Raw genomic sequence first — 27,003 nt, forward strand, 5'->3', positions numbered from 1 at the left:
AAGCAGTGGTATCAACGCAGAGTACTGCACGCACGCACGCACGCACGCACGCACGCACGCACGCACGCACGCACGCACGCACGCACGCACGCACGCACGCACGCACGCACGCACGCACACACACACACACACACGCGCGCGCGCATGCACACTATATACAGGGTGTCCCACATAAAGTATTACAAGCTATTTTCTCCGCCATTTCTAAAAATATTAATTTGAATTTTTTTAATTAAATGGAACAAGGTGCTTGAAAAGATGGATAAAAGAAATGTTTGGGAAAGCAGTGGTATCAACGCAGAGTACTCCCTCATTTTTTTAAAATAAAACCAATATAATTTTTTTATAAAAATCGTTTTCTTGTAATATTTGGCATAAAAAATTATAAGAGTTGAATGACTAAAAAGTGAATAATTTACGAGATATTTTATTGTAGCATAGTTGTACATAAACTATTAAATATCCCGTAAGATATTCATTTTGCAATAATCTTACCTTAATACTTTTATGCACAAAATAATGAGATAAATCAATTGATGTAAAGAAAACGCATAGTTGTTTTTAAGAAAAAATATGTAATTTGCAACTAGCAGTTACATATTTTTTCTTAATAATTTTGTAAATACTTGCTCTAATTCTTTTTAATCTCTCTAAAATATTTCTCTCATTATTTTATAAAATAAAAACGTAGACCGGGGAGGCTCCTCTGCCTGTACTCCCACCATACAAAATTTTAATCTAATGCAAACCTAATTTCAATTTAAAATTAGAAATATATTTGGGGCATATAGTTACTTTGCAAGACAAAGCGAAGTTTATTTAACCTTAACCTTTTAGGATTATATATAATGTATATATTTTCTATTGGCGATCGCGCATGCGACCTTGACACACAATAATAAAACCATCCAGTGAATTTCGCTTCGTCTTGCAAAGTACGTGCGTGGACGCAGTGAATTTCGCCCCACCCCCTCCTACGAGAAGGTTCCACTTCCGGAAGATATAATAAATATATAATAATAGATTATATATTTATAGAAGGTATAGGCACAGTATAGATACAAACAGTAGCGTCACTTCTTTGTTCTATTGCGAGACCAATTTTCAGTGCATGCGTCGGTCGTACATTTGAAGATATGGCTGCGCCCATATGTACGATATTATAACATTAATAACCTGTAAGTATCTGTATTATAACCTGTTTTTGATAATCTGAAAAGGTGTATGATATTAAAAATATTTATTTCTAATGTAAAAATTAACATTCTATTTATTTATTTATATAAAAACTAACTTTACATTTTACTCTGAGTATTCAAATTTAAGCGGTGTACAATTTTCAATGTGGCGATGGGTCATGTAACTTGGGACAACTACATCAAAGGTGCCGACAGCTCAGTGACGCTTCTGTGTATACTTATACTGTGGTATAGGTTAAAACCCAAACCTATTTCTGATTTAAAACTAAAATTTGATTTGGGTTATACAGGGTGTCCCGAACTTACCGTATAATCTGTTAATAGCAGATTCCTGGGATCATTTGGAGACGATTTTTCCTCAGCAAAAATGTCGAGGAAGGTTATCATTTTTTGCATGTTCTCAATTTTTGTCATCATGTATCTTTGTAACTAAGCCTTAAATTAAAATTCTATTAAAGTAAACTCTACCTGAAATTAACTGAAGAATATGATTTTGTTAATATTTTATTTCCACAAGGTTTTTAGTTTGCGAAAAACCCTTTATTTTCAATCGCCTATAACTCGAAAATTATTGGTGCTTCGACATTTTCGCTAAGGAAAAATCGTCTCCAAATGATCCCAGGAATCTGCTATTAACAGGTTAGACAGTAGGTCTGAAATATCCTGTATAACCCAAATTGTATCATGCTTTTGTATTGTACAAAACAAAAAATTTAATGCTTTATAACTTTTGAACGGATCGTGAGCGCCACTTTTTTCAAGGTTATTTAGAATGATGACCTTGACAACATATATCAAGATCAAAATAATGAGGTTATCCTGTTTCTCTAATATTAACAAATTTTAATTTTAAATTAATATATCTCGGAAACTATATGCGATCTCCACATAGTTGTTAAGTAAAAGTTATTCATAAATTCACCCTTTATAACATATATCAATTTCAATAAATCGGACCGGTGTCCCTTTTTCTGAATATTTACTATGTTTATATTCAATATTACAATGCACAATTTTATGTTAATTTTATTATAATAATATCTTAGCATCAGCTGAAAGTGCTAATGTTTTCATTCAGTGTTAAGATATACACTCGACTGAAAAAAAGCGGTACATTTGAAAAGTAGTAAAAAATTGTCAAATTTCAAATATTTTTAACTCAGCTAATAATTATGATATTGAGGGGATATGTTTCAAAAATGAAAATAAAGCTTAAAGCCTGTGGTTTGAAAAACATTTTAGTGTTGATTAAGTGGGATGATCAGTTTTGCAATGGCGAATGGCAGAGTGAGAACCTACAAAACTGATAAATAGAAAGTCCACTTTCCTGAGTTGCATGGAGTGAATCAGTTCAACATAGCTCAAACATATTTAAAAATAGCTATTTAAAACATCAATGTGTGACTTTTTTCTTTTTATTTTTTCTTTTTTTTTCTTTACACGGAGAAATCCTCATGGATATCCTCCGACTCCCGGGGAAGGATCGAAGGATAGTTCTGAACTCTTACCGGCGAAAACTCGCGAGTTTTTACTCGGCCTCCGTTTGCGCGTGGTGCCAGCATGATTTACACTTGCTTTGGAATACCTCGCATTCAATTCAACATTCTTGAACAGAATTGCAGCGCCTCAAATTGAATAGATAGCGGACACATATTTTAAATCATAATTTGTCGTCAAAAAATCGACTTTTTCAGATTAAGGTAGTTCTATCACTACAATATCAACTAAAAGTTTCGCTTCCAGTCGATAAGGAAATTCACCGTTTATACAATGCTACCGAAGCAACACTTTTGACTGAGTCTGTACAGTCCGAACCTCTTCACATAGAAACAGCTCATGCATGAATACACTACTATCACATTTACGAAGCGGCGTGATAATCGTGGCAACATCGCAGTTCTGTCTCTTTCGATTGTCTTGACAGATTGTCTGACAGATACTTTATGTTTGTAGGAATTTATTAATAATGTCAGATCAATTGCGTTTGAAAGGTTGGTTCATTAAGAAAAAAAGTCTTGATAAACGTGTGCCTACCAGTCAGCTGTCACGTACAGCGTTGCCACATCATCATCGCAAGTTCTCTCCGTGTTCCGTTTGAAAAAAAATTTTTTTCTTTACAAAGTGGTATCTTTGAAACTAAACGGTAAAATTTATTTTTTTTTTTTTTAATAATTTCAAACTCATGTTGTATACCCCACTGTTTTTTTATTAAAATCGTAAAATCCGTTCTATTGTTATATATTAAAATGTGATGCAAATGCCATCCTTTCACGTGGTGTATAGGACACAGGCACAAAAAATGCTATTTTTAATTGTAAATAACTGTTAAACTAAACGGTGAATCGACTTCAAAATTTCGTCAAAATCGTTCAAAAATCGATAGATATTAACTCCGTCTACAACATATTAAAATTTCAAAAAATTCGTAAGAAGTGTGAAAAACGATAGAACTACCTTAACATAACTCGGCGAAAAATTATCGCATCGAATTCCGCTAAAGCGCATTTTAAAGAGAAAAATTTTAATTTTTACGCGCTTTTTATTCCATGAGCTACGTCAACTCATTTACTCCATGCAATTCAGGAAAGTAGATCTTCTATTTATCAGTTTTGCAGGTTCTCACTCTGTCATTCGTCATTATAAAACTGATCATTCCACGTAATCGACACTAAAATTTTTGTCAAACTACAGACTTCAAGCTTTATTTTTGTTTTTTAAACCTTAATATATATATCATAATTATTAGCTGAGTTATAAATATTTGAAGTTTGACCATTTTTTATTACTTTTCAAGTGTACCGCTTTTTTTGCTGAGTGTTAAAAAATCATCAATGAATTTGTAGCGTTCGAATATTTTTGTGACTCACTGATGGCGTTTATTCATAATAAATGTGTTTTAAATACTGTATATATTGTTGAATTATTTTTTAATTTTATTTATACAAATAATCCTAATTGTATAACTTTACTTATCTTTTTCCCTTACTATAGACATTATACTGTTTTAAACAGTTCAATTTAACAAACACATTGTAAACATACATTGATTAAAAGTTTTAAATATAATATTCGAATACATTTGTAAATCATTGTACATATTAAAGAATTAAAAGTTAAAACAACAACCGTTACAATTAAATAAAAATAAATCAATAAAATCAATAATAAATTCAGGATCTTTAGATTTTGCAATTGAAGACAGATTATTTCTTTAATATTTTTAAATAGATTCTTTAATATTAAAGAAATCATCTTTTTTACATTATTTTATACAATTTTAAAATCCACATAAAATCCCATAATACAGTGTTTCCCTTCTTTCATGTATGCCCACTTTTTTAATATCAATTTTTGTTGCGCCCCCTTTGCAATTCTTGTGTCGATACACAGAAAATAAAAATGACAGCATAAAAACAGGAAATTGACTTTTGAAATTGACTATTGAAAACTATTATAATTTTAATAAATAATTAAGCCTTAGTATGAGTTAGCTTTGAGAGCACAGGCGCGATTAATAAAGCGCATGAATATATTTAATATATAAATTTAATATAAAGAAATTTTACAATGAGAGCGAACGTTTCAGCTTTTTTTGAGCCTTCTTCAGTGCAAGACTCCAAAAAAGAACTAAAATGTGCGCTATTATTGTAAAATTTCTTTATATTAAATTTATATATTAAATATATTCATGCGCTTTTATTAACCGCGGCCGTGTTCTCGAAGCCAACTCATACTGAGACTTAATTATTTATTAAATTTTAGCAGATCCGTAACGATTGTTTTTATTACAATCACTTTATTCATTATTATAATTTTAGACACAATAGCGATATGTATATTACTATATATTAAAAATTTTTTTTGTTAATGTTGAGATTAAACATATTGGAAATTCTAATTTTAATCACAATATCAATTTGCATATTTCTATAAATTAAATGTTTCAAAATGCATATTATGTTTTTGTTTTTATTTTCAAATAGATTTTTCTTTAATCTGCATTTTTCTTGCCCTTTCGAATATCTCGCGCCCAACAAATTTTTAACATGCAAAAGTTTATAAGAATTACATGTTCTGATTTCAAATAAAAATCGTTAAGATTATCTATTAATTTAAAAAAAAATTTTACTTATGTGTGTTTATTTGATAAATCGGATAAACTTCCGAAAAGCCCACACCTTCGATTATTTTGAAATTTCGTATACTATTGTATTTTGACGCGCTGATTACGAATATGATAATGAAAATTGGCGACAAGATCATCTTCAAAGTCAAAATGAAGGAAAAATAACTTTTTTGTACATTTTATTTCATTGCCTTAATAAATATTGATTTTAGTAAAAAAAGTTTCAAATAAAAGTTGTACTTCTATTAAAAACGCTACTTTTATGTTGTATACGCTATTGATGTAAAAGCAGTACTTTACGATAAAAACGCAAATTAACATTTTGAGTGTTCTATCGACTGGAACACTTATGTTTCTACAATTCTCGTGGAAAGTTGCAAACCCATGTGGAACCTCGCTTCGCGTGGAAAAGTGTATGCGTGGACACAGTGGGTTCCGCCCCCTGCGGGGGGCTCCACTACCGAAAAAACTAGACACATAGGTCCGGGTTGAACCTCGCTTCGCGTGGAAAGTTACAAACCCATGTGAAACCTCGCTTCGCGTGGAAAAGTGTATGCGTGGACACAGTGGGTCCCGTCCCCCTGCGGGGGGGCTCCACTACCAAAAAAACTACACACATAGGTTCGGGTTAAACCTCGCTTCGCGTGAAAAGTTGCAAACCCATGTAGAATTGTAGAAACATAAGTGTCCCAGTCGATAGAACACTCAAAATGTTAATTTGCGTTTTTATCGTAAAGTACTGCTTTTACATCAATAGCGTATAGAACATAAAAGTTACGTTTTAATAGAAGTACAACTTTTATTTGAAACTTTTTCTACTAGAATCAATATTCATTAAGGTAATGAAATAAAATGTACAAAAAAGCCATTTTTCTTTCATTTTGACCTTGAAGATGACCTTGTCGCCAATTTTCATTGTCATATTCGTAATCAACGCGTCAAAATACAATAGTATACGAAATTTCAAAACAATCGGAGGTGTGGGCTTTTCGGAAGTACACCCACATCTTATTTCAAAGAAAGGAAAGGAAAGGATTTTAAAAAAATAGAGGAAAAGATTAGAATATATGAATATACGAACGAAAGAAAGTTTTTCTTTCTTAAGCATAGCAATTTTTAATTTATATGATTACATTAGAATAATGTATATGTATACGGACTTTATATTTGATAACTTATTATGCCATTGTGATTTGAAAATTTTAATAATTTTTTATAAAAAATGAAATTTATGAGAAATAAAATATAATGTTAAGAATTTAAAAGCTCTCTATATGCTCTCATATATTAAATATATGTATATTTAGAAATAAATTGACTCTGAGAGCCGTACGCGGATGTTGGTGCGTAATAGCGAAAATTAACTTTTTCGCTAGAACATGTACACGGGGCACGAAAATTTTGTTTGGTGCGTTGCCAGAACTTATTTTTTGGAATTAATTCTTAATTCGAGAATTTTAATTCCTATGTTCCCCTCTGATTTCCCTAAAGAGATGTAGGCGAAAAAAATATCGGGTTGAAGTAGCTGAATTGGGAATCGAACTCCAGTCTTTTGCTTTGGTCGGGCGATTGCTCTTACCACTGAGCTTCAGATCCTTCAATCCAATATATTTTTCTCTTGCCTGTAAATAATAACTGTTTTTGTGCTCCGTGCACATGTATCAAAGTTCGAAAAAATTAATTTTCGCTATAACGCACCATCATCCGCGTTTCATAGCCAATTTATTTCTAAATATATATAAAATATAGTATTTATATATATATATATATATTAATTAATTGTCATTATATTTTACTTAAATTTAATGTTTAATTTGATATTTAAAAAAAATTATATTTTATAGAATCAATTATATAGGGTGTCCCAGCATGTTTGGGACTAAATTTGTGTGCAGATAGAGCGGATTAAACTGACAATGAATCGGAAAGTCTTCTACCATTTTGCAATTTTTGCAATAGTTAACGAATTATTAATTATTAAAAATTATTAAAAATTAGCCCTGTTAAATGCAAGCGCGCGGTAAGATGCGCCCGTCCAACGATCGAGATTGCTAGACTTGTAATAAACATTGCCGTTTATAATAAACAACTACCCGCGCCTAGCAACCTCGATCGCTGGGCGGCCGCATCTTGCCGCGCACTTGCATTTAACAGCCGGGCTAATACAACAATTTTTAATAATTAATAATTCGTTAACTATTGCGAAAATTGCAAAATGATGGAGGACTTTTCGACTCAGTTTAGTCCGCTCTATCTGCACACGAATTTAGTCCCAAACATTCTGGGCCATCTTGTATATACAATCTACAAAATAATATGTACATACAATCAATTAAATGTAAACGATGTACAATAAAATTTCTATAAGAAAACGGTTTAAAATTAGTCAAAGAATTTTATAACTATATAACTATATAACTATATAACTATATACAACTATACTTTATAACTATATAAAATGTATGTAAACAAACAAAAATGATTATTTTATACATATATTAAATATTTTTACTTACTTTTCTGCAAGGATTACCGCAGAATTCATGCTTTTTTTCAAATCAAATATCGCCGGTGTATTCCAATTTGTCACTGAATATATGTGACATTGTGCAGGTGTAATAACAACTAAATGACCAAAGCCAAATTCGAGGTGTACAACACGATCGGAAATTTCCAATACTTCATGAACTTCGTTGCCAACTTCTCTGACCTCGATTACTTTTCTTCTTATCAACGTGACTTCGTAATTATCCCATTCTAGTTTTCTAAAATTTATTAACATTATTATTAACATTTTATATTATATAATTAGAAGACAAAGAATATAGGCTGCAGATAATATGAATTTGCGCCAACTTATCACCCCTTTAAGATATTAACAAGGAACATTAGCCAAATGTCCATCTCCGTTTTTAATGTTTGAATATGTTGTAATTTAGATCACAATAAGAGACAAATATTTTTTATTTATTGTCTAGTTGTCTAGTTTAGAAGATAAAACATTTCATTGAAAAGAATTAGTTTTTATATTTCTGAGCCAAAAAAAATACCATCGAAACGGTAAAAAATATTTTAAAAAAGTTTAAATAAAAGTTTATGGTTTATTGTACATATATATATTTTTAATATATATTCTTATAGCTCGAAATAGCTATAACTACTTAAATTACATCCGCTTGACAACGCGTTGGCCGCGAGAAAACCGCATACGCAGCGAGACATGCGCGAAAGCTAAAAGTTACAAAAATGCAAGCGAAGCGAAGGAGACTTCGAATTTCCTTCGCTTGCATCCAGTAGAGTTCCTCTAGTAAGAGCTAAGACAATGCGCCATATATAGCCAAATTCCGGAAGTTGTTTACGCGCCAATTTTGAATTGATATATTTCACTTGAACATTTATTTATACAATACAAAAGATAAATTAAAAAAGAAGGTTAAATACAGTATATAAGTATATAATTATCTACGACAAAAATTATCTAAAAATTGTACTTCTGAAAAAAACTCAAAAATGCTGTTAGAACAATATAATAATAATATAATAATAATATGTAAGAGTGCTATTCTGAGCTGCTCTTAATAATCAAGACAACACTTGATCTTGTAACAAGCATTTATTAATGATTTTACACTCGTGTATCTCTCTTACTGTAACTAATTATTTAAATAATATAGCCGAACAAGCTTAGAGACGCTCGTCTTGACATTTTGTGTAGCTTCTTAATTAATTCGCCTATAACCAGAGCAACCAGATAAACAACCGCTTAGAAACCTTACTCGCATGTTTAGATGTTTAAATGTTCGCGCACTTCCGACTACATGGCCATGACGTCTATATGATGTCATGGCGCACACATTCAAAATATAAAGAGTTGCGCAGAAAGAGTAAGATCTCTTACAGGTATCTTACAGATTATATATATATATACACATACGCAAAACAATTAGGGGAGTGCTTTAAAACTTGCAAAATTTGATGATTTTTAAGAAGTCATATCTCGACTTAGAGAGGTCGTAGAACAATGTTGTCTGAGCGAATTTTAACGGGTGAAGCCTCAGCTTTAAAGTGGGTAATGTAGCATTATTCGTCTCATCGAACTGTTTTTCGTGTGAGGCTTAAAATCAGATGGCGGAAAAACTCTGGAAATTTCTTGACTTTGTAATTGTCCATGGAAAAAGCAGGGATAGAATCATAAATGCCACCATATTGGCTTTAAAGTAGGAACCCTTCCCTTTAAAATGCCGCAAGAAACATTGCTCTATGATGCCTAGGAGCCGAGTTATCGCATTTCAAAGTCACCCCTGCATTTTGCAAGATTTTTAGCAATACCGCCAGCATTCGCGTTATCCAATGTGCACCACGGGAAGGTTGCTCGGTCGGATTTTGCGCATCATGTGTATGGTGTATGTGTACGTCAATGTTAAGTGTGTGCGTGATGCGTGTGTGTGTGTGTGTCAGCAGAGATAAGGACCCCATGGTTCGTCACTCCCGCGGTAGTTAACGACTCCAAACTTTCTCTGCTGTGTGTGTGAGTGTATAGGTGGGTGTGTGTGTACGTGTGTGGGTGTATGTGAGTATGTATGTGGGTGTATGCGCGCACACCCACATACCCACACACACCCACCCATACACCCACACACACAGCAGCGGAAGTGACGAACCGTGGGGCAGTGTTGCCAGACGTACGACTATAGTCATACAACTATTTCATATTTTTCCTTATATACGACAGGAAAGGGGTGTCGTATGCTATTTTGTACTACTATTCAACGATGTACGACTATTTATACTACTATTCGCACGTAATAAAGTTTTCGATGGAACCTTAAGGCTCATGAGCGATAAATTGATCTTGTGCGCATGCGTTTTCACATTCTTTCTACAGGTGCTTTCCAATTAGAAACACACATAAACACAATGTCACACGATTGGCTATATCAAATAAAAAAATTTGGGGGACTTCAAAAATTCTCTATTCGATAGACAATCATGTGACATTGTGTTTATGTGTATTTCTAATTGGAGAGCACCATACATGAGCCATTATTTCGATTGCTTTGACCAATCAAATGAATGGACTAGTGTCGCATATGTCCAAACTGTGTGATAACCACGTGATAACGAAAAACGAAGATTTATGTGAATTATTTTGCAGTTGCATAAAACGGTTGCAATAAAATGATACAAAATTATAAATTAACTTCAAGTTCAAGAGTGCGTGACGAATTACAAAATATTAATTGTTATTGGACAATCATATGGGTCATAACAGCATTGTGTTGTATATATTTAATACAACCAAATTGTTATTTTGCAAACATAATGGTAAGTTAAAGTTTGTTTTAATGTACATTATTTCACGAAATTAAAGCAATAATATAATGATTAATGGTTATATAAATCTTAGCAGGATCAATTAAAGGTTATAATTTTGTAGTTTTCGTATCTTCCATATTTATTATTTTGTGTAACCTTTTGTGTAACCTTGATCGCAAATATTTACAAAAACTAATTATTATCTTTTTTTTAATCTTTTTTTCAATTTTTTCTTGTATATAATAAATTTATGTTTAATACATATAAATAAATTATTTATATATCGTGTTCTTCTTAAATATTTTAATATAATATATTTAAACATTTCTTAATTAATAAATATATATTTTGATATTTTAAGTGTACGATACCTTATAATAGAATATTTACAATTTAATATTAAAGTTATTTTGATTACGCAATTTAATATCTCAGTATTTTTATTTTATAATGTTTCTATTCTATTCTATTGTATTCTATTATAAATTAAAAATGATTTTAATTATAATGTAAAATATATATATTTTTTAATGCATTAACAATATTGTATTTAATTTTTTTATAAGAAAAATTAATTATTGCTTAATTTTTAGATACATCTTGTTAGTGATATGGATGAAAGTGATATGGATGAACCTTCAGTAAAAAATGTACCTCCAAAGAAGAAAAGGTAAACTATATATATTTAACTGTAAAATTTAGATGTTTTTTTCAAGAAACTATAGTAATTTTCAAATTATTTTATATTTTACAAGAATTAAACAACTTAAATTTAATATTTTATTTAATATTTCTTTATATTTTTTCTCGCATTTGATACATATTTTTTTTAAATATTCTTTCTTTAGCTCTCATATGATTAATTCATATAAGAATACATTAGGAAAAGAAAATGAAGTAAAAGAAGCACCTAGAAAGAAGCATCGAAAACAAAAATTTACAGAAAAATGGCTTTCTCAACCAGAATTGAGTGTTTGGTTAAGTCGTGACCAAAATGATATATATAAAGCAAAATGCATTTATTGTGGTTATTCAATGAATGCAGATTTAATAGTAATTAAACGACATGGACAAAGTGCAAAACATATACAAAAAATGCAAGCAACTGTGAAACAACGATCTATTTCATGTTTTACTGACAAAAAACAAAGTGTAGACAAAGCTACTACATCTAGTGAAATAAAATTAGTTGGATTCTTGACAGAACACAACCTGCCATTTCGTTTAGCTGATCATTTAGTAGATCTATTTAAAGACATTTGTCATGACCATCCTATAGTGAAGAATATTACAATGAAAAGAACTAAGGCAACTAGTATCGTGCTTCTCATAAGGAGAAATTAGCTCAAGTATTAAGAAACACTAAATTCAGTCTTCTCACAGGCGAATCAACTGATGTATCATGTATAAAAACTGCTTGTGTGGTAGTAAGATTTATTAATACCATTTTGAAAAAGATTGTCAGTGAATTTTGGGAATTATATAAAGTTTATGATTCATCCAACGCTAATGAAGATGCAACGGCAGAAAATTTATTTAAAGGAATAATTAAATCTCTGGAAGATAATTCAGTACCTCTTTCGAATATGATTGGATTTGCTGCAGATGGATGCAGTACAATGATGGGCCAACATAACTCAGTAGCTAGCAGATTCAAAGAAAAATGTCCTGGTATATTTATTTTAAAATGTGTATGCCATTCTGCTCATTTGTGTGCAAGTGAAGCTTGTAAAAGCCTTCCAAGATCAGTTGAAGATTTCGCAAGAAATATTTATAATTTTTTTAAATCAAGCGCAAAAAGGCAATGCCAATTCTATGCATTTCAAGAATTTATTAATGTAGCACCACACAAAATATTACATCCATCTCAATTTGGCTCTCTTTAACGATGGTTGCAGAACGCATTATCGAACAATGGGAAGCTTTGAGATTATTTTTCACTGATAGATGGTTACTGGAACGGTTACAAGCAACAGAACAAATTTTTAAAGAGCTTAATAATCCAGTAACAAAATTATATTTTTTCTTTCTTCAATGGATTTTACCAAAGTTTACAGATTTTAATCGTTTTTTTCAAACAAATGTAGCTGTTATCACTGGACTTCATGATAAAATAGTAAGCCTTTATCAGGAAATTCTTTTGTGCTATATGAACAGAAATTATGTTATGAAAACTGCACTTACTGATATAAATCCTTGCAAAGAAGAAGAATTTATTCCATATTCACAAATGTATTTGGGTATAAAAGTTCTTCAAACTATTAATGATCAAAATGTTGTTATTCAACAAAAGGAAAAAGATGAATTTCTCTGGCGATGTAGAGAATTTCTAAAGGTATTTTTTAATACATTTATTAAAAATATAATAATATTTCAATTACTTATCTACTTATTTTAATTTTTTAATATTGATCGAATTTTTCAATCTTTTACATTAAGTTCTCATTCTTTTTAGATATCAGCATTGCAAATATCACGTCGCTACAATATGCAAGATCCTGTTTTGACTAAACTTGCAGCCCTGCGTCCAAAAAATGCTATATCATTATCATATCGAGATACAACTCCAACACTCATGACTTTAATGAAATTAGTTCCGAGAATTTTTGACACAAATAATGATAATTGTCATAAGACTATGCAAGTAATAGATGATCAATGGCGTCGCCTTCCTCTTTTTGCTGCACTTCTACCTAAAGATATTGCAGAAACATGTGCAGATAACTTTTGGAATAATGTTTTAGATAGTAAGGATATTTCAGGAAAGCTTCAATTTGATGAATTGGCTACATTTGCTCTTGGTATACTAAGTTTACCACATTCAAATGCAGATTGCGAACGAATTTTTAGTCAGATAAACATATGCATATAAACTAAAAAATAAATAATTGTAAATATTTGTCTAATATCTCTTTAGCTTCTTTATATAATAAATGCAATTATTTAAATCTATCTCATTTTGTACATTTCATAAACTTGATAAAAACAAGTTATAGGAATAAATTAAACATTAAAACAGTTAATGGAGCGCCTTGGCCGAGCGATTATTGGCCGCAGAATGTGTGAGAAGATCACGAGAAGAAAAAGAAAAACTTGGCAGTGCTTTATTTCAGCCAACCACAAGAATGTTAGAAAGAATGACATCAAACATTTTATATCCAAAAAAAATAAAGAAAAAAAAGAAGAGATACAAGACGAGGAGAGCAAAACAGAAATTATTTGGTGTTAGATAAAGATGCATTGTATTATTTGTAACGAGAGATATATAATTATATATAATATATATATTATATACTGTGATAATTATATCTAATATGTTATAATATATAATTAAATTTTATTTTTTGTGCTATATATACTGCAAAAATCCAAAAGTTGTTACAAATTATTGTCTCCTTTGTGATATATAACGTATAAAAATTTAAAAGCATGCTTCTCTTTAAAAAAAAAAATAAATTGTATAATACGACTATTTGTACTACTATTTGTCAAATTGGTACGACATATATACTACTATTTCTCTAAGTTGGTACTACACTTCTTCCTCTAGTATCTGGCAACACTGCCGTGGGGTCCTTATCTCTGCTGACAAACACACACACACGCATCACGCACACACTTAACATTGCCGTACACCTTCGCGTTATCCAGTGTGCACCTTCCCGTTGTGCACACTGAATAACGCGAATGCTGGCGGTATTGCTAAAAATCTTGCAAAATGCAGGGGTGACTTTAAAATGCGATAACTCGGCTCCTAGGCATGATAGAGCAATGTTTCTTGGCATTCTAAAGGGAAGGGTTCCTACTAAGCCAATATGGTGGCATTTATGGTTCTATCCCTGCTTTTTCCATGGACAACTACAAAGTCAAGAAATTTCCAGAGTTTTTTCGCCATCTGATTTTAAGCCTCACACAAAAAACAGTTCGATGAGACGAATAATGCTATATTACCCACTTTAAAGTTGAGGCTTTACCCGTTAAAATGCGCCCAGAAACATTGTTCTACGACCTCTCTAAGCTGAGATATGGCTTCTTAAAAATCATCAAATTTTGCAAGTTTTAAAGCGCTCCCCTAATTGTTTTGCGTAGTATATATTTCAAAGATGAAATAATGAATCAAAGATGAATAATATAAAAAAAATGTTTAATTTTCTTCAAAAAGTTTATTTTTATTTTTAACAGATATATTTAACAGATTTGTATGTACACACACCGGCAGGAATGGTGTCCTGCGTTAGATGTGTGCGAATACGTGTATGACAGCCGAAAGTCATACACGTATTCGCACACATCTAACGCCGGACACCATTCCTGCCAATGCGTGTACAAAGAAAACCAAAACTTTTATTGCTTGTTATGGGACATTTTTACACATGTTTACAAAAATACTACTAGTGCAGCAAGAAGAACATAGGATATGTTTAAATAAGTATAAAATCAAAATTCTCTTTAGATCGTGAATTATTTTTACAAAAAATAGTTTAGATAAACATTAATCATTTGAAACTAAATTAATATCTTTATAAATATATAATTTTTGTTCATAAAAGCATATATCAACAAATTTCCGTAATTATAAATTTAAATTTTCCGCTAACTTTGGCTATTACATATGGCGGATTGGAATAATCAATCAGCAATTGATAGCCCGGTGTCTTAACTCTTACTAGAGAAACTTTAGCATCCAAGACTTTGACCAAGAGAGCCTGTTACCAGGCACCTCCTCCGATCAAAAGATTTCAAAATTCGGCTATAAAACCGAACAGTATACGCGCTCGCGGCAGTCGCAAATTAAGAACCAAATTATGAGTAACGTCATCGCTAAGATATTAACATACGCGAACCGCCGAATGTTCTAAGTTGTACGAACGTCGCCAAACGACCGTAATCCTAAACCATTCGAGGATACGACGCGAGCGTGAGTACTCTAACGAATACAGGAAATAAAATAAAAGTGTAAAGCAAGTTGAAATAAAATAAGTATATTAACAGAAAAAACTACAATTTTCTTCACCCGGACCGGACAATCCTGACGCCCGCGGATTCCCATCCCAAATTTGACGCGACACCTGGTGCCTTGCTCGAGGCATACAACAATATATATTTTTCAATTTATATTTTTAAAATATATATATTTATTTAATATACATATATATTTTTTTTAACAGTGCAAAATTTTTTGAAAATATATTTTTTCGAAAATGTTCTCTTGCTCCGCATTTTTAAAAATTTTAAAAATAGTCTAATAGCCAAAAGTAAAGCATGTTTAATGCCAAATTTAACAAGGAATATTAGCTATATATTATAGTTAAACTATATTATATTAAAGTTATATTCCGAAATTTAGTCCGATGAAATGTATCCCGAAAATTCTTCAGAAATAAATTAGAAATACTTTTATTAAATTAGAAATACTTCTATATTATATATACTCGGCCGTATCCGTCTTAAGATTTACCGCTCATAGTGATACCTATTTTTGCAATTCATTTAATCAATTTTATTTTATTATATTAAATATAAAAACGAATTAAGAGGCTGTATCGAGCCGGCGCAGTTGGGACGCAGAAAATTATAAATGTGTAGTAGAATTAATGATTTAAATTTCAACGAACGTTTCGGTCCTTTTTTTTGACCATCTTCAGCGTGTGAGACACAAAAATAATATAAAATCTACTTTAACAAAGCACAGAGATTGATGTTAAAAGAAAGTCGCAATAATAATATTAAATAGAACGCATTTATGGAACGGAGATATATACAGAATTTAGTTCTGAGCGGCGTCATTCTCACAACGCAAGTTAAAGTGTATGCACGTCTACTCCGGATGCGTCACTCTCCGGTTAATAGGCCGGTAGCAGATGCAGCTTGGATCAAGTGATTCCATCCAAGGTTTGATCTTGCATAGAGGTCTGGATCACAACAAAATATGTAGCTGTCAATTAAAGGAGCAACCGACAAGACAAAGTATATTGATGGAAAGTTATTGGAAAAGATTGATTTTACTTACGATAGAGAAGAAGGCATAATATGAGAAGACTCCACCCGAAAATAAACATATTGAGCCGGTTAACTCGAAGTCAAAAATCAGATTAAAACTAATTAAAACTACACAATAAAGAACAGTTCTGTCCAAGCACTAGATAAAAGGTAAATGCTGGTTGAAAAGTCGGTTGGAAAAAAGCAAAGTCAAAAAATATATAATCTGTGTATAAATAAACCAAATGTGAAATCAGATCCTCGTGAGTTTGTCAATAATGTTAGCATACGCGTAATGTAAACAATCTGTGTCGGTCTGTAAATTCAAGCTGTTTTTTTGTCTCTTGATGTTAATCATTTCGGAGATAAGGCGTTTATTCAATATCGGTTCACTGTAGAGAATCTCAACATCATCCCATTTAAATTCATGACTGTAAGATATTCGATGCTCAGTAATGACGGAATGGTTAGTAGTATTACGTCTGATGTGACTACTGTGTTCCGAAATCCGTGTATGCAATTGTCTCCCTGTTTGACCAATATAAGAAGCGTCGCAATCTTTACAGTTAATTTTATAGACAATATTGTTGAAGGATGTGTAAGGCAATGCGTCTTTGTGTACCTTGATAAATTTATTGAGTTTATTGAGGCTGAAGTAAGACAGTTTTATGTCTTGGTCTTTAATAATATTTTTTATTCTGTTAGCGATGAATAATACATAAGGTATTGTAAAAAATGGAGTATGATTATTGCTCAAGTCAGTCACATCGGCGTTATTAACATTAGAATTCATTTTATTAAACAAAGTTTTGAGACGTTCATGAAGAGTGCGAAGGATAAACTCTAATGGATATCCATTATCTATCAAAATACTAATAACAAAAGTCAGATTTTTAGCATGGAACAGAGGGTGTGATAAGAGAAACGCCCTGTCAATTAAACCGATAGCTGTGCTCCTTTTATGACAGAGAGGATGTTGGGAATGAAAATTTAAGTATCTCCCTGAGTATGTCGGTTTGTGATACCAATCAAAAATTAATTGATTGTCTTTAAGTAACAAACTGACATCTAGAAAATTTAAGACATTTTCTGTAATTTCTGTGGTAAATTGGAGTCTCGAATGGAAAGAGTTAAAGATTTGTAAAGTAGATGAAAGCGTGTCAGAAGGAGCGGCGAGGGCGATGTCGTCCACATATCTTACGTAGAAAGGAGGATTGAAGTTTAGTCTCTCCAAGCACGTCCCTCCAAGTCTTGTAAAACAATGTCCGTGATGATCGGAGAGAGGGGGGAGCCCATCGGAGTGCCGAACGTTTGTTGATAGATGGTATTGTTAAACCGGAAGAACGTAGAATTCAAAATTAATCCGATAGCGATGAGAAATTCGTTCTTAGGAATATCACAATTAGTAGAGATAAAATTCCATCTGTCAGAAACGCAGTCTTCAGCCATGTTAATCGGAATGTTGATAGAGAAGAGTAGATAAGAGAGAAACAGCATCAAGAGAGATCAATCTGTAATTATCGTCTATGCGGATGTCGGAGAGTTTCTTAACTAGTTCGAAACTATTGGAAACAAAGCTAGGAGCTGCGGGAAGACTCCTGAAAATGATACGATGTAGATGAAGCGCTAACTTGTATAGAGGGCTATTGAGACAAGGCACAATGATTCTAAATGGGCAGTTCTGTTTGTGAATTTTAGGAAGCCCATAGGCCCTCGGTAGCACTTCATCGGCACATAACAAATGTCTGTACATGGCATATGAAATGTAGCCCGAATTTTTCCATCTGGATAGGAGATCTTTTAAGTTCGAGGTTAGTTTTTTTGTAGGATCTTTAATGACAATGGAATATGTTCCTCTGTCACTGAGTAACTCCTGCATTTTTTCCAGATATTTGTCTCTATCGAGAGCGACTGTTACATTCCCTTTATCCGCATGAGTCAAAATAAGATTATCATTTTCTTTAAAAAATTTGCTAGTGATCGTAGTCAGATGTTTAATTTTAGTATGTATGTTGTTGTTAGACAAGGGAGAGGCAGAAAAATTATTTATAAGTGTGGTGGCGCGGCTTCTAATCTCCGCTTGAGCATTATTGGGAAATTTAACAAGGTTGTTTTCAATGTTTTTTATGAGCTCGATCATGAATCGCTCTTTGTTACAGATGGGTAAACTAAAATTTTCACCCAGCTACAACAAACACTGGATGTCCTTGGGGATGGAGACAAATGACAGATTGACAAACCACTTCTCTCTTATCACTGATAAAGGCTGGGGATCGTCACTGAAAGGTGTAGGGTCGATAAAAACTTCAATACTCTGACTTTGACCGCCGTCAGGCGGAGGTGTATTCTTGGTAAAAGAATATTTAAAGTTGGTCGTGCTATTAGAGTTCAATGTAGAATGTGAACGATGACATCAATAATGGATCGGTTTCTTATAGCTGTTAAAATCGTTATGTTTGTTAAAAAGATTATTGAATTTGTGGTCAAGTCTATTGCATTCGTTATAGTAAAACGTATACAATGGACCATTCTGTCTTATAAAAAACGAATTACAGACTGACACCGGAATACAATGATATATGGCATTACATGTCTTATAGATACCTATGTGCGCAAATCTGATCTCACTATATGCATCTCTGATTTCAATGTGTAGCAGTTTCTTAATAAAAACGGTCTTTAAATATTTGAATTGATGGTTCTAATATGATTCAGATTATTTTCCAACGAGTTAAAAAGATTTTTTAAATGCGATGGAATTACATTATAATTAATACATTTCCGCAAAAAAGCAACTTTCAATTTATTCCTAATGATTAATTTACGATATTTGATCCATGATTTAATTATATTAATTTATATTAATAAATCAACTTTATAATCATCAAATTATTTAACCAAGTATCATCACATCGTACATCTTTTTGCAGGCTCATCCGGGATCGGATCGGAAGAAATTCGAAAGTATATGAGGTAAAGAAGACGACGTTTGTGTTTGTTCGAAACAGTTCTACGAAAGACACGTTTAAAAAAAAAGAAGAGAAAGAGACGTTGAGAACTTTCGAGACGGTTCGACAAATGACGATTGCGACAACGACGACAGTTCCATTGGCGGATAACGAATCTTCCTGAATGTCCAACGAATCTCTACAAATCATGAATCACGAATCGCGAATTGCGAATCGCGCATAGTCTGGCGCTTTATGGAGACCGATCCGATGAATTCGTGGATGACGGAGGAGGATGAGTATGACGGGGACGGTGGCGATGCGTGTGCATTGCGTTAACAAGAAATCGAGTTTTATAGGCGTGAGAAGGAGCTTGCGAAACGCGAGCTTGAGTTGGCTCGATGCGAAATAGTGTAAGACAATAAGAATTTATCAAAGGGTAGAATTTAAAATTGCGACAGACTACCCAGCGTTTACATTGACAATGTTGAAGAAGAATCTTCGCATGCGAGTGGCCAGATGGACGCTTCTATTAGAATAATTTTGATACACGATAAACATAAGCTGAGTAAGAATATGGTCCACGTTGACTATCCTTTTTTCCCCATAACCAATCAACAGCTGTAAAATGATTGTAATATAAAGCCCAGTCCGTCTGGTCTTTGCACATGCGCTGTCATTCCGCATGACAACGTCTGATATGTCAATTATTTTACGGTTATTGATTGATTGTGAAGGGAAAAATAATTTTTGAAGTATTTTAAAAATGTGCTAAAATCATCTGAAGTTGTGTTTCATCAAAATATCTTTTATCTAAAAATAGCACGCAAAAATTTTTAGCGTGTATTTTCTCGCTTCTGAAGTCATAATCCAACATGGTCGCGGCAAGGACCAAGGAGCCTTAATCACTACGGAGGTATCGCGGGCGAATAGCCAAGTTGAGCGAGTAAACCGTACTCTTATACTCCTGCTAACGAAAATGTCAGTCCCAAAACCACACGAATGGTATAAATATTTAGATGTTGCGCAGCTGTATTCGAATTCAACGTTACAGGTGTATCGGGATGACGGACCTTTTCTGGCGATGCTGGGTGTGAATCCATCCGTGATAATCTTGATATTAGGGAGCTTCTTCAGAGCGAATTAATTATTTCATTTAATGACAATCGAGATGAGTTACGAGAGCAAACTCAAAAGAGCATAGAAAAAATTCAAAGAGAGAATAACGCAAATTATAACAAGAGAAGGAAAGAGCTTTCTATTTATCCCGAGGGAGCTTGTGGACGCACGCAGCAGAGCCCTGATGCTAAATTCGCGCATAAATATCTTGGACCATACGAGGTCATCAAAGCCTTATGCAATCACCGTTATGTTGTGCGAAAGATTGATGAATATGAAAAATCCCTTCAAATATACTCGGCGGTAGATTACATAAAGCCATGGGTTAATGACAACGATGACGTTAAGAATCAGAGACATCAGAGAGCAAAAATAAAGAAGATAAGAAAAGCGAGTGATCGGGGCGACTACTCGGTCAGAATGGCCGAGTGTAGAATATTCTTATTTCTATTTAAGTAGGAATATAAGGGGAGTTTTAACCTATGGGACTCTGAGGGGGGCGCGAAGCGGGGGGGTTCTCCGCGGCAAGGGGTCAGACGTCACGCGGGGCGGGGGGAATCTCGGTGGCGAGGAGGATGACGTCACTTAGGACGGGGGCGCTTATCGCTGTGCGGGAGACGCTTATCGCGTTTTGTTTTATCGCGGGTATAAACAAAATAGCGTATTGCATTACGCGTCAATGCCCGCAGCTCAAATTTATAAACAGATATTACTATGATTTTATTTGAGAGGATGGAGATTTTGGGTGCCGCGGTTATCGCGACGAACGTGTCGGGACATGTTTTTTTCGCAGTAAAATACCGTATTGCATTATGCACCGATATCGGCCGCCCTCGCGGTACCTCCCCCCTCCCCCTAAGCAGGATTCTTTCTCATTGTTTAGAAAGACTTAGCGCCAATGTCCGGCAGCTTGAATTTTTATAAACAGAAATGAGCGCCGATGTCCGGCTGCTTTGTGCCTTTACTTCCCCATCCATAAGCGATAACGTGATAAAAGGGAAGATCACCTTTCTGAGATGTAATTAAACAATCGACCGTACGTTAAACAAAGAGAGGAAGAAAGGAATAGATGAAATATAATGAGGACTGCTGTTGCGTCAAACCATAGTACGTGATTTGAAAGGGCACAGATACGTCGGTCGAAAAGCGATTACTTGTTGCCGTAAAAGACTGCAACGTGATTTTAAAAAGTGTAAAAAAAATGGAAAACATTGAGCAGACTGAACGCGACCTAATGGAGCGGTCCCATCAAGTCGCCACCTTGGGCGAGTATTTTGCATGGGCGCAGCGTTGCGAGGAATTTATCAAACTGCTCGAAGAAAATAACTGTGTCAAGCGTCCGCGACTCTCGATCGGAAATAGACAATTTTTGGTGTCTAGAATCGCGCGACTCGAGGGTGCAAAAACTCGATTGCAGAGACAATTTATACCTAGTAGTTGTAATTACAGTGACGACAAAAACGTGAAAAGATTCGTGTGGCGAGAGATCGATACCGCGTTTGAAAATCGTATACTAACCGGTGCAGTGATTAACGCAGACTATATCGAACCGCGACAATTTTTTGAAGACGCTAGTAGTGTAGTACTCCAGCAGGTGCAAGACGTTATAAAAATACACAACTATAAAAGTAAATACTGTGTTCAACGGTGAGTTTGTGATGGGTGATAAACGCGCCAACAAAAGTATTAACACGAAAAATTATGAACTCTTTCGCACGTCCAATTGACGCGAGTGGTACGAGCGGCACGTCATAGAATCCACATTGGCGTCTCTGGAAGAGTTTCAGGAACGTGATAGTGGTTGGGCGTTGTCACGAATCCTCAATCTTACGGTCAACGTCAACAAGTGCAATCTTATGCGCGCAGAATGCCATATTACAGAGCTGTCCACGTTTTGCACTTTTCGGCCGATTTCCAAGGCTCACCGCCTAGCGGCCCCCACTTACGCTCGAGACCTTAGCAACGCGTGGCCCGATAACCGTAACTAAGACGCGCGGAGCTCTGCCTCAGGGACGGCACATCTGTAACGCGATGCTGCTCCGTACCACTTAACTCAGAGCTGTCCACGTTTTGCACTTTTAATTCTAATATAAATATAATCTAATAATAAATATATATAAATATAAGTATAAAATAATAATTAATAATAAAAAATAATAATTAAAAAATCGCGATTTTAAAAAACTGAAAATATTTAGTTAAGGGGTACGGAACAGCATCGCGTTACAGATGCGCCGTCCCTGAGACAGAGCTCCGCGCGTCTTAGTTACGGTTATCGGGCCACGCGTTGCTAAGGTCTCGAGCGTAAGTAGGGGCCGCTAGGCGGTGAGCCTCGGAAATCGGCCGAAAAGTGCAAAACGTGGACAGCTCTGCCATATTAAATTGCCACGAGAATTTATGACGAAGAGAGCGGTAATTAATGTGCGATCAACGGACAATGCGTGTTTTGCGTGATCAGTGGTGGCCGCACTGCATCCAGCTGAAAAATATACTAAGAGAACATCGTCATATCCGTATTATACGACGGTGTTAAATTACAAAACATTGAGTTTCCGATGACGTTGAATCAAATAAAAAAGTTTGAACTGGCAAATAACATCTTAATCAACGTGTACGGAATCAAGAGGAAGAAAGAACTATCAATTCTTCCGGTACGACTCGCTGATCGAAAAAGAAAAAAACCTGTGAATTTGCTGTACGTGGAGGAGAACGACAACATTGGACATTTCGGATACATAAAAAATCTGTCTCGCCTCGTGAGCTCGCAACTGAGCAAACACAATGGTAAAAAATATATCTGTGATCAGTACGTATATTTATTGCAAATTATATATATATATACAGGGTGTCCGGTGGTTTGCGTTTCATCTGTCGTGGACAGATAGAGTGGGTTAAACCGAATAGAAAAATCCTGTACGATTTTGCGAAATTCGCAATAATTAATAAGAAATTAATTAAAAAAGATCGACCAATTCGCGCGCCTACAAGCACGCGGCAAGAAGAGACAGCCCACTCTGGGGGTCCAGCGTTATCCGCTGCTCATACATGCTATTGTCTTTTGTAGATTGCTCCTCCCTGCGCTTAGCAACCGCGTAACTTTAGACTGTTTCTTTCACCGCGTATTTAGTAACCATGTAAAACTGGGCTGTCTTTTCTTGCCGCGTGCTTGTAGGGCACGCAAATTGGCAAATCTTTTTAAATTAATTTCTTATTAATTATTGCGAATTTTGCAAAATGGTAAAAAACTTTTCTATTCGGTTCCACCCACTCTACCTGCTCACGACAGGTGAAACGCGAACCACTGGACACCCTGTATATACAATATATATATATATATATATATATATATAGGTATATATTGTTACGTCCGTGTTACGTCCGTATTACGTTACGTCCCTGAATCTGTCTACGAACATCGAGTCTTCTGTGAGATCAAGGAACATCGCGTTGTCAAGGCGTCGCTAAGGGTTGTTGATCAACAGCGGTCGTCGGGGAGTTCGAGTACCGCGGCTGTCAAGAACGTATTCGATACATTCACGAATTATTTCGCATAATACATGCAATTCCTTCTATTCTTCATTGTCTTCGTGTATTGGCTCGCTATATTAAAGGTCCTTTTCTCCATACGAGAGTTTATTCATTTTCCAGTACGCGGTTGAACGGCGTTACGCGTTGCGGTCTTAGCGATCTCTCGCGGAATCGGTTCCGCGGACGTAACAGTATATATATAATTGAAAATAAAATTGTAATTTTTTTCACAGATGCTTGTACTACTTTAGTTTGATCGAGAAATTGAAGGCTCACATTGTGGACTGTCGAGAAATGAACGACTGCGCCATCAGATTACCAAGCGATAAAGATAAATGGATCGGCTTCGACAACTACAACAGAAAGGAGCAGCTTCCGTTCGTGGTGTACGCCGACTTGGAATGTGTGCTGAAGAAAACACAACCAAAACACACATCATATTATCAACATCATGAGGTATTTAGCGTCGGGTACTATATGCAATGCTCGTACGATGAAACATTATCCACATACCGATCTTATCGCAACGTTGATTGTATCGCGTGGTTCGCCAACAAACTTGAGGAGTTAGCGTATCGCGTAAAGGGTATCCTGTCCACCAATGTCTCCATGGTAAATTTAACATTGGACGAGTGGAAAACATTTCACAGCGCTACGCAATGTCACATTTGTGAGAAACCATTTGCGCCGGACGATAATCGAGTACGCAATCATTGTCATCTGACCGGGCGATACAGGGGTCCCGCGGACTCAAACTAATCTAAATTACAAAGACTCTTATGTCATTCCTGTAGTTTTCCACAATCTATCTGGCTACGACGCACATTTTATCATCAAAGAAATAGCTACCGCATACGAAGGACGCATAGATGTGCTTCCAATAACAAAAGAAAAATACATTTCATTTACAAAGATTGTCAATAGTACTGACGATGACAAAAATCGGAAAGCTTGCGTAAAATTACGATTCATCGATTCATACAAATTTCTCAGTGCTAGTCTTGACAAATTGGGATCTTTTTTGAATAAAGACAAACTCAAAATTTTACAATCGGAATTTCAAAATTTACTGACAGAAAATTTAAATTTATTAACACGGAAGGGTATCTTTTCATATAAATACATTGACTGTGTTGACAAGTTGCAAGATACGCGTTTACCGCTGCGCGAATCATTTTATAGTTCCTTGACCGATGACACAGTATCTGAGAGCGATTACGCGCACGCCGTTAACGTGTGGCACCAGTTCTCCATTCAAACTTTGGGCGAATATAGCGATCTGTACTTAAAAATTGATGTCTTGTTGGCAGATATATTTGAAAACTTTCGCGACACTTGCATCGCGAGTTATGGACTCGACTCTGCGTATTACTATACTCTTCTCGGTTTTACGTGGGACGCGATGCTCTAAAACATACACGCGTAAATTTCGAACTATTCACAGACATTGACATGGTAATGTTTATCGAACAGGGTATACGCGGCGGTCTGAGTCAATTTTCAAGCAGATATGCGCGGGCCAACAAGTACATACAGTCGTACGACTCATCGAAACCATCGTCATACCTTATGTATTTTGATGTCAATAATCTGTATGGATGGGCAATGTGTCAACCGTTGCCTCACGCCGAATTTCGAAGGGTCGAAGACATTTCAAACTTTGACGTTAACGCGATCGCTCCGGATTCGCTCACAGGTTATATTTTCGAGGTCGATTTGGAGTACCTGCAAAATAAACACAACACGCACGTTGGCCTACCGTTCTGTTCGACGCGTGATAAACCGCCAGGCAAGCGGGAGGAAAAGCTCCTTGCGACTCTGTACGATAAGAAGCGTTACGTCATACACTATCGTAACCTGCAGCAATGCACGCGACACGGCCTTCGTATCGTAAAGATACATCGTATTAACAATTCGCTCAATCTGCATGGCTCCGCGATTACATCAAATTCAATACAAAATTTAGAACACAAGCAAAAAATGATATCCAGAAAAATTTGTACAAACTGATGAACAACGCGGTATTCGGCACTATGGAAAACGTTCGAAATCATGTAGATGTAAAATTATTGACAAAGATGGACGATACGGTGCGGAGGCGATAATCGCGAAACCAAATTTTTATAGCAGGAGCGTCTTTGCGGAAAACCTAATCGCCGTTGAATTATGTAAATTTGAAGTAAAATTGTACAAATCAATATGTACTGGTATGTGCATACTCGACATATTAAATGTGTGTCTGTATGATTTTCACTACGAGTACATGTCACCGCTCTATCGTGAAAGATGCCGGATAATTTATACCGACACCGACAGTTTAATATAGCACATCGAGTGCAACGATGTGTATGAGAAGATAAAACGGGATATCGCTAGATTCGACACGAGCGATTATCCAATTGATAACGCGTACGGTATGCCGCATGCAACAAAAAAGTGCCGGGATTGATGAAGGACGAGAATAACGGCGCGATAATGACCGAATTCGTCGGGCTTAGAGAAAAAATGTACGCTGTGAGGGTGGACGGCAAAAAAGACACTAAAAAAGCAAAAAGTGTCAAAAGTAACATCGTAGCGCGTAGTATAACATTCGACGATTATACGCAGTGCCTGAATGATGAGATTGAAATAACGCGACAGCATCTTGTATAAGATCGAAATTGCATGAAGTGTATACCGTCCGCGAGACAAAAATTGCTTTGAGTCCGTACGACCTCAAGCAGTATGTCATACCTGATTCGACTGACACGTTACCATGGGAGAATACCCTTATAAAAATATAATATAA

At 34.7% G+C, this 27,003-nt stretch overlaps 1 protein-coding gene across 1 annotated transcript in view; it reads right to left on the bottom strand.

The window, feature by feature from the left end:
* The window catches only part of Oseg5 (intraflagellar transport protein Oseg5), a 238,155-nt gene that overhangs the window by 81,803 nt on the left and 129,349 nt on the right, over window positions 1-27,003 (bottom strand). The window contains exon 8 of the mRNA XM_083040402.1: window positions 7,842-8,090. Within this exon, the coding sequence (XP_082896528.1) occupies window positions 7,842-8,090 (249 nt within the window). The remainder of the gene's footprint in view (window positions 1-7,841; window positions 8,091-27,003) is intronic.

Source organism: Prenolepis imparis, unplaced genomic scaffold, assembly GCF_030444845.1.
Source record: "Prenolepis imparis isolate NDT839.2.m4 unplaced genomic scaffold, iyPreImpa1.0 SCAF_6, whole genome shotgun sequence".
NCBI lineage: Eukaryota > Metazoa > Arthropoda > Insecta > Hymenoptera > Formicidae > Prenolepis > Prenolepis imparis.